Source organism: Drosophila willistoni, chromosome 3R (assembly GCF_018902025.1).
Source record: "Drosophila willistoni isolate 14030-0811.24 chromosome 3R, UCI_dwil_1.1, whole genome shotgun sequence".
Classification (NCBI taxonomy): Eukaryota; Metazoa; Arthropoda; class Insecta; order Diptera; family Drosophilidae; genus Drosophila; species Drosophila willistoni.
In genome coordinates this window covers 11,568,742-11,579,582 of record NC_061086.1, presented here as the reverse complement: position 1 = coordinate 11,579,582, position 10,841 = coordinate 11,568,742, and the positions used below count along the sequence as shown (strand labels likewise).

General features: G+C 42.6%; 2 protein-coding genes across 5 annotated transcripts; both read right to left on the bottom strand.

The window, feature by feature from the left end:
- Nucleotides 1–617: 617 nt before the first annotated feature.
- On the bottom strand, nt 618–8,334 carry LOC6650473 (ATP-dependent RNA helicase p62). 4 transcript variants are annotated; one of them, XM_047011478.1, is made up of 6 exons: nt 8,230–8,334; nt 7,639–7,977; nt 4,413–5,534; nt 4,107–4,345; nt 1,617–1,795; nt 618–1,542 (listed from the first exon to the last, which is right to left on the bottom strand). In XM_047011478.1, coding segments are annotated over exons 2-6 (1,749 nt in total). In that variant the 5' UTR covers nt 7,641–7,977; nt 8,230–8,334; the 3' UTR covers nt 618–1,335. The 4 variants fall into 4 exon arrangements, 3 of the variants coding, with proteins under 3 accessions (XP_046867434.1, XP_023036210.1, XP_002073643.1); XM_023180442.2 differs by lacking the exon at nt 8,230–8,334 and adding an exon at nt 5,943–6,193 and having other exon boundaries at nt 7,639–7,692; XR_002724374.2 differs by lacking the exons at nt 618–1,542; nt 8,230–8,334 and adding exons at nt 2,193–3,620; nt 5,943–6,193 and having other exon boundaries at nt 1,672–1,795; nt 7,639–7,693.
- Nucleotides 8,335–8,779: 445 nt separating this feature from the next.
- On the bottom strand, nt 8,780–9,941 carry LOC6650472 (hatching enzyme 1.2). Its single transcript, XM_047011484.1, has 2 exons — nt 9,691–9,941; nt 8,780–9,637 (listed from the first exon to the last, which is right to left on the bottom strand). Exons 1-2 carry the CDS (start codon nt 9,890–9,892, stop codon nt 8,805–8,807), a joined length of 1,035 nt encoding a protein of 344 aa, XP_046867440.1. The 5' UTR covers nt 9,893–9,941; the 3' UTR covers nt 8,780–8,804.
- Between the last annotated feature and the right edge of the window lie 900 nt (nt 9,942–10,841).

Sequence of the window (10,841 nt, the reverse complement as noted above, 5' to 3'; positions counted from 1 at the left end):
ATTGGCTTCATTGCGTCTAAATGTGGTGTCAGGACACGGTTGGCGGGTGGGTGACTGGCTACCACCTCCAGCCCACATCCTACCCCCATCCTTGGCTGGCAGCCATTCCAAGTGCGATTTCTTATCTGACGCCAGTCGAGGGCGTCGCACTGGTCGGTCGTCGAGTTTTAGGGATTGACACTTTTTTTTTTTTTTTGCTGGTATGTCTAAGTGTTACATTTAATGATGTCTGCAAAATATTTCTGCAATCACGCTCATTTCACACCATTCGCTCACTCCCGCGCCGTGCTTTGTTCATCGTAGCCACCAACCCCTTTTGTCGATGACTTTTCAGCCTGTGGGGAAAACCCTGGGGGCCTTTAGTAGTGGAATCTCGTTTGTTCGCCGCCATCGTCCGCCTTTGGCTTAAACTTTAATTGAATTTAATACATAAAATACACAGAGTGGAGATTTTTTTTTTTTTGTTGTTTGTTCTTTCTGTTTTGGTAGGTATACACACATACATATTTATTATTTTTCCAAGAAATTAAGTTGAAAGTGAGAAATTCTCTCCTTGTACATTAAACAGTTGTTTTTTTTTTCTTTTGTTGTATTAAATATTGTTATTTTCAAAGTTATTCCAAAAATAAAGAAATAAAAGTTTATTTTCCAAAAAGTATTAAATTGAAGAATTTCAAACAAAGGACGTTCTTCTCTCTTCTCTTTTTTTTGTTTGATTAGCCCTTGCTCATTGTCACACATCAAGGGACAGACGGGGAATGATGATCCTTGGCTGTTGCTCCTCCATGGAGACAAGCGACAATGACGACGACGACAACGCCAGTATTTTTAGTATTTAGAATTAATTGGGGTGATACATTTGCATTAAATTAGAAAATTATCACATCATATTTAAATAATTGTTTGTTTTTTTTTCTTTGTTTTTGGGTGTTTTTGAAGTAAAAAGTGGTTTTGCTGACATGTTTGTTTTTTTTTGTTTCTTTTCTTTTTTTTTTTTTTGCAAATAGAGCTAGCTACCGCAAAAGGGCAGCGTCAAAATACATAATTTACAAGTTATAAATTAATGGTAGTTCAAAACATAAAATATGCTATATGTTTGTGAATTTGTTTTCTGGATTACTGAGTGGTGGTGTCTGAGAAATTTAACCTTTAGCGGGTTTTGTTAATTTCCACAACGATGATAAACGAAATTGCAGAAAAACTTAAACTTAGGGGGTTTTCTTTTTATGAACTTAATATAACTTAGGGTCTAGGCGCTGTTTTAGTTTCTTTGCTACTAAAAAATCATTCAGTTACTCTATGTAGTTTCTTCTGCTATTCTGGGTATTTCAGTATTTAGTCGAAACGCGTGTGTCGTCCTCCATCATTGCCGCCGCCGCCACCTCCACCGCCGCCGCCGAAACCGCGGCCATTGCTAATGCTGCCCTTTTTGAAGCCACCGCCGCCAAAACGACCACCGCCGCCGCCGCCATAACGGGAACGTCCACCGCCACCGTCGTAGCGTGAATTGCGGGCCAGATTTTCTAGGGCAGGATTGATTTCCTATAAAAATAAAGAAAAACCATTCAATTAATATTTCTCCATAAAGCAAAATGTTTAATTTATTTAAATCTCACCTGGTTAGCCTCTCTGAGCACATCGACGAGCGCCTTAGCCTGCTTGGCGTTGTTCTTGGTGAAGAAGGCAAATGAAGTGCCCTTGGTATTAGAGCGTCCTGTGCGTCCAATGCGATGGATGTAATCCTCGCTATTTTGTGGGTAGTCAAAGTTAATGACATACTTAATGCCATCCACATCTGCATGTTTAGGTGGGGAGAAAGAGAATTGACATGTGGATAAGTGAGGGGAGCTTCTATGGGTCTACTCAGGGGGAAAAACTTGATGCTTATGCATTCTCACATGCTTATAATGTATATAAGATAAATTTAAAAATAGTTTTCAAATTGCCAAATAGTTTAAAGTTTCTGCACTTGCTTGCAACAATTTTTAGCTCATTTCCGAGATGTCTTTTACACTTTGAATACACTTGTCTTTTTTACATATTTTGATTTTAATGTCTTTTCTTTTCTTTTTCATTCTCATTTAAGTAAAAAAAAAATATAAGTATTTTGGTTTTGTGGATGGTTCTTGTATTATTATTTTTTTTTTTTTGTTGGTTTAGAAAAAAAGAAAATGCTTCAAAATGTACGTTACCTTCTTGGGGGTGCTATAAATTGTTTCACTCAATTTTTCTCTCAATTATAAATCTCAAAGTTTTTCGTGACGCCGCGCAGCTCGTGGTTCCAAACTCTCCCGTAATATATATGCATTATATTGGTCAATATATCAAAATATCAAATCGCACGAAGTAAGCGAGCGGCGAGAGTTTGTTGCGTCTGAGCCCCGCGTGCGCCTCTGACTCGATTTGACTCGAGGCTTGACTCTCTATATACTCGGACTGTGTCCGTTGTGTGTGGGCCAAAAACGGCAACGGGCGGCGCCAGTCATCCTCCAGATGAAACGAAAGGAAGAAGTGGAGGAGGACGTATAGGCGGCGCACGAATGCCATTCATTGGCCCCCCGCGAAAGGAGGGGGGCAGGTGTAGGCAGGCAACAACAACAAGCGAGCGGTGTGTCCAGTAGAGCAATTGCCACCACAGACGGGCGGCTCATGCTCAGGAGGCAGGCAGGCAGTAGGTGGGCGCGCCGCAGACAGCGGCAGTAGGCATGGTGGCTCAATTGGTAGCTAGGCGCACTCAACAGCAGCAGCGACTACGTCGTGGGCAGCAGCAATATCATCATCATCATCATTAACTCCGCATCCGTACCCCAAAACACAGCTATCCCTTTATCCCTCGTTCAGTCCTCTCTCCGCAAGCAACTAGGCGAGCTCTGGGCGTGCTATTTGCTGCTGGTGGTTTGATTGATGTGGGGTGTAGGGTGGTGGTGGTGGTTGGGTGACATGAGCAAATGTCAAGTGTGTTTTTGTGTGTGTGTGTGAGGGGGTTTTCGTGTGTATTTGTTTGTTTGTGCGTTGGAGTGGGAACAGGTTGTGGTGGCAATTGTGCATCCTCTTGCATGTCAGGATCACCGATCACCGTTCTCAACACGTCGTTCACCGAGATTCACGATACTGTTCTGTTGCTGCCTGGCGCTGATGCTGACTGACTGATGTATACAATGTGTGCGCACTCGTGCTTAGCCAACCGGGCCGGCCAACCCCGCAACGAAGACAGCAGCGCCGCCTTTCTCGGATGTCTGTCCGTCCATTTGCCTGCTTACGGTAACGCTGCCTTCAACTGGGCTGGGAGGATTAAGTTGTTGTGGTTTGTTGTTGCTTGATTGATTTTTTTTCTCAGTTTAGTTTAGTTACATTTGAACTCTTTCTCAAACTGACTGCAGAGGCCACGTATGATGCATGATGTTGGGGATAGTAGTCACTCCATTCACATTCGTCTCGTATACGCGCGCTTTTCGAATGATTATCGATCCTTTTGCTCAATTGTCATTCTATATCTCATATATGTGTATATAGATATATATTCATATTATAATCTGGGCAAAAGTCGGCTCAAGATACGAGTACTCGCAATGGTCGTTTCTCATTTAATATCCTCCCCATCATACTACAATAAACGGCCTCTGTAAACGAGATAGAAGAGAGAGAGAGAGGGAGAAACAGAGAGAAAGAGGCAGAGAGAGACACGCACAAAGACAATATGTATTTTGTATACAATATTTTGATTTTTTTTTTTTGGTTTTCAAGGGTTGGGCCGGGTCAGGTGCAAGGGTTTGGTGGTGGGGTTTTGGATATGGGTTGGGGGAGAAGGGAAAATAAATGCAAGTTGATTATTAAAGTTTGGCAGTTTGACTTACAAGCTAATAACTAGATAAGAGCGGTTGGAGTGGTGGGGAAGGGTAAATGTGCTATGGCAAGTTTGTGATGGTGTATGTAGGTGGTTGGTGGGCGAATGAACAGTTTTCGGGATAGGTGGTGATGTCTCTTAGGTGAAAGGATATATAAGCAATATAGCCCTACTACAAAATATGAGCTAAGGGTTCCTTCTTCTTCAGATAGTAACATCTCCCAAATACCCGCCCCATTCGATTTGGAAACTGGAAACTTACCCAAACCACGGGCTGCCACATCGGTGGCTACCAAGATGTTTGATTTGCCCGAACGGAATTCACGGAGAACAAAGTCACGTTCCGATTGTGACTTGTCGCCGTGAATGGCTCCGCAGCGTACTCCGAAACTGCGAATGAAGCGCACCAAATTGTCAACGCGACGCTTTGTCTCTACGAAAATGATAATCTTTCCGGGATTCTCGCTGGTGTCATAGATATCGGACAGAAGGCTCTTTAATCTGTTGAAAAAGAAAAATTAATATTTAAAGTCTTTTTCCATTACATTTTCTTCAGCAATCAACTCACTTGTCTTCCTTGCTAAATTCATCACAAACCTCCACCACTTGGCGGATATTGTGATTGGCTGAGAGTTCTAGGGAGCCAATGTTGATTTGTATATAATTGCCAAGGAAATCCTCTGCTAGCTGTTTCACCTCCTTGGGCCAGGTAGCACTCCACATGAGCGTTTGGCGATCTGGACGAATTTGTGAGACAATTTTGCGAATCTGGGGCTCGAAACCCATGTCCAACATGCGATCAGCCTCGTCCAATACCAGGTAGGTGCAACGCTTAAGATTGGTCGAACCAGCAGATAGGAAATCAATAAGACGGCCGGGAGTGGCAATAACGATTTCACAGCCACGCTGCAGATCCCGCATCTGGCCACCCTTCGGGGCACCGCCAAAGACACATGTGTTACGCACATATGACGATGAGCCGAACTCAGTAGCCACTTGCTGAATCTGCTGTGCCAGCTCACGGGTGGGGGCTAGCACCAGGGCAATAGGTCCGTCGCCTCGTTGCAGCGGCTGCTGATTGTTGATGTGTACAATAGCTGGTAGAATGTAACCCAGGGTCTTGCCCGAGCCAGTCTTGGCAATGCCCACAAAGTTGGAGCCACTCATGGCAATTGGCCAGCCTTGAGCCTGAATTGGTGTTGGCTCCTTGTAGCCCTGACGACGAATCTCCTTCATGACATAGTCAGGCAAGTAGACTTCATTGAAGTCCTGAATGGGATTCTGCGCTTGTCCACGCACAGTGATCTCGTGTTCATCGCGATAGCGTTGTACCTCATATGGCGAGCGATTGGCCACCGTTGTGTGCTCCTGATAAAAGTTCTTTTTGAATGGTGTCAAGTTGGAGAAATCCACGGGGCGCATAGGTAAATCTTGGCTTCCGCCGCCACCGTTTCCACGACGATCTCCACCAAAACCACCGCCGCCGCCGCCTCCGCCAAAGCGATTACCGCCGCCGCCACCACGATGATCATCGCGACGTTTCTCAACGCGTCCATTGCGTACACCATGATAGTCGCCACCGCCGCCGCCGCCGAAACGCGAACCACCACCGCCTCCACGATGATCATTATCGCGTTCCCGTCCACCGCCGCCGCGTGCATTGTGACCAAAATCACGATCGTGTGGTGCCCTGAAAAAGTAAAACCAATACGTTAATAATGCTTAACTTTATAAGATAAAAATAAAGCTGGATATAAGCAGAGAAAATGATGGAGAGGGCCCAAGAAAAGAAAAACGCGACAATTAGTTGCTTTTTTAGGTGAGTTGGCCCCAGATGTTAGATTTTAGTATTTTATATAATTGTGCAAGGTTTATTAAAAATTGTGAATTTTGAAAATATTAAAAGCCATTTAGTTGTGCTATGCAGTTCACTAATTGAGACCACATAGAAAGTTTTCCATTTCCGATCTTGGTTATTATGCAATAATTAAATCATTTTTCCTTTCTTGAGCATAATTTTAGTCATGGAAATTAATTAATGAAAGTGTGGATTTAAAGAAAAATACCAATTACTAAAATAAAAATAAGCTCAGCTTACTTTACTCGCATTATTGCTTTGAGGGCTCTGGCTCTGGGTCTTCTTCTAGACGTCTGACTTTTGACTGACTTTCCGACTTTTGGCCCGGCCTGGCAACTCTTTTTTCTTTTCTGTTTGTTTTTTTTTCTTTTCGTTTCGTTTGCTTGGGCTCTGTGTATGCGCGGCTGCTAAACAGCTGACAAAATTCTGCTAATGGCACTGGCCTGTGCCAGAGTGAGACAGCAAGACAACCGCAATGAACTTAAATAAAACTAATTGCGTGTTAAGGAAATTAAATAAATTTCGAATAATACAAACAGTAAAGCAAATTTGATTGACAACAACATGCAAGCACAATACAAAGACCCCACAATACACACACACAGAGAGAGAGAAACATGTGCAAGACATGCCCTCCAATTGCTCAACTAAACAACTCTGCTCCAAGTAACAAACGCCAATGGTTTTGATGGGTGGGTGGGCAAGATGTTTGGAAGAAAGGTGGGGGCGGGGGAATCAAAACACAACTGTTTATGACTCTGACATTAATCTATGTGAGGGACACACCACCCCTCATCAGAGTCGGAGTAGCCCTTTCTCCTCGTTGGCAAACTATCACGATTTGGCTTGTCTATTCCTCTGTCAATTTGGGCCGTTCTACCTATGTTTGTCTATTTGTTTGTAGGCAGGCAGGCAGCAGGCAGACATTCTGAACTGCTACTGGCACGCTAACTAAACGGAAACGGAACGCTCTGAGCGTTTATGAGACAGCCAAATGTCTTGACTAAATGTATATTTTGTTTGTGTGTATGTGTATGTGTGGGCCTCTACCTGTCGCTCAGTGACATGCAAAAAGGCATTGAGCGACGGGGCGCGGAGGGCGCTCATCATAATCAATTGGCGTCATATGACATTTTGAACTAAAGCAGCGTTTATACGATGACGAGAAATCAAAAGAGAGAAATAAAAGAGTTTCTAAATATAGCAAAAGTCGCACTGAGAAGGGAATTTACACCGAAAAATTTTATTTTTCACGAATTTCACAAGTTCACGTTTCACACTTCTCGTATAAACACATTGCGCGTTAGGGAAAGCAAGCTAGCGAGCGAGAGAGATGGCAATAGTCTGCAGTGACAGCCGCCGACACACACTTACATATATGTGTGTATGTGTGTATTTCGATGTGTGCGCGTTTCGTGTTTTAGCATACAGACAAATTAAAATGCTATAAAAAAGCAAACGAAGCAAAGACACGTTTCACAAATCAAGCAAATTCTTTTTATGACGTGCGCTGTCGTTCCTCTGCCAGTTAGTTGTTGCTTGCGGAGAGCCCCAAAAAACAGAAACAGAATTATCCATGTAGTAATCAATTTGACTGAAGCACACACTAACTATCGAATGAGGGAGGGGGTTGCGGGAGTGAGCATATGCTTAAATTTTTCCATTCCCCCTGCAAACCATGTGCTTATGCCCTCTTTCTTTTTAGAAACCGTTTTGCGTAAAAAAAAACCTCTCAATTAATTACTCATCACTGTCGCTCAGAGCTGCCGTTCGTTTTTGTAGGTGTACAGAAAATTTCATGAACAGCGAGAGCAAAGCGGACACGAGAAAATGGCGACGGAAAAAAACCAAAGTCAGCAACAACAAAAACTACACACTCTAAATTGGCTACGTTTTCTAAGAAATTAATTTGGTATATGGGAAAGTTACTACTTACATTATGCCTGCAATTTTGATTTCCTCGTCTTGGTCTGCTGAATGTGGGTAAAATGATTTTCTTTCTCTCGAGGGCGGATTAGTTTCCTGCTTGTCTGCTCCTGGGAGATATTCGGCTGCTGTTGCTGTCTTGAACGTTTCAAGTCGAATGGACGTTAAATGAAACGCACGCTGTGCCTGGGAACTACTGGGTAATAATACTCGATATGTGGGCACAACTAATGACTGCTTTTGGCCAGTGAGTAGCAATCGATGGTTTTGTTGATTGTAGCTACTCGGTCTCCCGTTTATCTGTTGTTGTTCTGTGCAGAGCGAAGCGAAACTACCGTTGCTGGTTGTTCTGTTGGTCGAAGAAAAAAGAAAATGGCGGCGTTGCGTTATACATTTCTCTTTTCCCGCTTTGGGTGAAATCAATAAGTTGCGCCAGCTGCATGCAGGCTGTCCAACAGCCTCACACGACTTTCGCGCTATATATTGCACTAGTTTTAGCATTTTTTAAATTAATTTTATAATAATTATAACCAAAAATACTGCAATATTTTCACTTTTCCTAACGAGAGCGCATCACCCGCGCGTGTTGTGCTTACCTAACCTCGAAGTCAAAGAAAAAAAAACTGCGGTGGCAGAGTTACCATAGATTGGAAATACGCGTGCAAAGAATGAAAAATACCGGGCAAGTGTTACCGTATTACACCTGAGGCATTTTGGTTCAGTGTGACCATATCTCGATTGCAAGAAATGGTCACACAGGGATAGGCAAATGCGCGCCTTATTTAAAGCGCGGTATACAGGCGAAGAAAAAAAATACTGATGGAAGGTCTCTTACTTACAGTATATTATCAAAACATATCATAAGGCTCCTGCAGTTGTACAGGTTCTATCCAATATCAAAATTGCCCATTCCCCTAAAAAAACAGGCGAAGACCGCCAATTGGTGGTGAGCCCTCTGTTGCATACTTTTGGCGCCAGTTTTGAAATCAAACAGATTTGCTTTAAATGAGTTTCTACTATTAATTATAGAGTGTGATGTGTACATATACAATTTGTTTAGCAGCAAATAACCAAACTGGTTAGTGGTGTAAAAATGTGCAAAATAATTTATTAAACAAACAAATCAATATGATTTATATACATATGTGGGGATATGTAGAAATACGATATAAATAGCTACAAGCCTAATAAATGACAAAAGGTCTTGTACATTTTGGCTCGTCTTCCTTCGAGACATCCATACAATTCGTTGATTTTGAGACAATCGATTTTGCTGATTGTCTTCCGTTGGCCAATTCGAACACCCGGCTGTAGCGGCGTCATTGTGGGTTTCTCGCCCTTCTTTTTGCTAAAGTAGAACTCACCGTAATGCATTACCGAGTTGTAGTCATAGTCGAAAGAGTATTTGCCACGCTTGCGAGATATAAGCTTAAAGTTCTTACGAAAGCGCGGCACAATATTCTCCCAATGTATTTTAACGAAATTGTCCCTATCAGCTCGCGATTGCTCATGATAAATGCCAATGGCATGCATCAGTTCGTGCATAATCCGTCCTTCGCTACTGAAGCAGTGGGCGCTATTGGAATCGGGACGCTGCAAAGAGACTACCTGTTCTCCCCCACGTTTGCCCACATATGACCAACAGCCCTGAGGACCCTCCTCTGGTGGCTCAATGAGCAGATAGTCCTCAACTTCTCCATCGTATGGCACAAATTTGATGCACGTTAGTGAATTGAAGGTCTTTAGTGCCTCCATAATTGATTCTCGTTCTCGGTTCACATAGCGGGAACTAATCTCGAAAGGGATTGTACCATTTGGCCATAAACGCTTTGGATGCCTCATCGGGTTGACTCCCAAGCGAAGGGTTATGTACGTATACGGATCGATGGCAATGTCCCCCTGAAAGAGGCGCGGCATAGTCTCTGGATCATCAATGCCCAGATCATCATTGCCAATATCCGGACCATAGGGATCATAGTCATTATCTAAAAACACACACTCATTAATAACTTGGATGAGATGATTGTGGAAGGAAAAGGAAATCAATTAACCCCACCTGCACCTGGCACACTGATAAACTCGTGCTCAAAGAAATCCACGCCAGCGGGATGCAAACGCCCTGGCGGCAATTTGGCGCTTTCACTGACTGGCGACCATGAAAGCATCACCAACAGTATCAACAGAAATCCCACCATTGCCGCCAACTTCTCACAACAGGCACACATTATACACCTTTGATTTGTCTTTGTTATAACAATTTTCATTTGTTTGTTTGGCTTTTAGTATATGTACAATCTATAGGCACTATATCCAATGGCCGTAGGTTTCCATCTAAGCCATACCGAACCCTAAACCGAACTGTGGCACACCAAAACGCCAACTGAATCCACATAGGTGCAAATCACCTCTAACAGCAGCGGCAGCGACTGCGGCAGCAGCTCTGATAGTGTGATTACCAACAACAAAGTTCATTTGGGAAAGGGGATGGGGTGGGGTGAGCAGCTCGCTGCTTTCTTGGATCTTAATTTATGCAAAATGTGCGAAAAAAAAAAATAAAAACTAAATAATATTGGGCATCCGCAACGCCAGTCGCGTGCAAACAAATCCGAAATCTATCAGCTGTAAACACACACTTGGAAGTCTCCATTCAATTCAATTCGATTCAATGCAATCCCATTCGTCGATTGTTGCTAAAGACATGTCCGACTGGGCACCTCTTGTAATTTAATGCCGCCAGTGGAAAACGCAGTGCGCAACGACCTCATATCAAGTCATTGGCGTAGTTAAGACTTCAACTAAAAAAAACGGGGGGCAACGTTTTAGAAGTGATCGTTAGTAGAGGTCCATATTTAAACCCTTTCTTTCATATGTGTTTACCCTATTATCAGAAGACTAATAAATTGCCTAATATATTCAGTTAATATATTTTGGAAATCGATTTTGTACTTAAGGCTCTTAATTTGTAGATAGAATAGATAGTCAGATAGAAAAAGTGATTCCTATCCTGGAAAAATCTTAAATTGGTTTATTTAAACTGAGAAGTGGCTTTTATTTTCTTAAGACTTTCATTTCTTAATACAAAATACATAGTACTATTATAAAATTAAAATAATCGGGTAATTTTTATAAATTCTTAAACTGACCTCGAAAATTCCTGAGATATCTATACTAAAATCTATCATTTTGTTGATCAGGCACTCCTGGGGGGTTTCT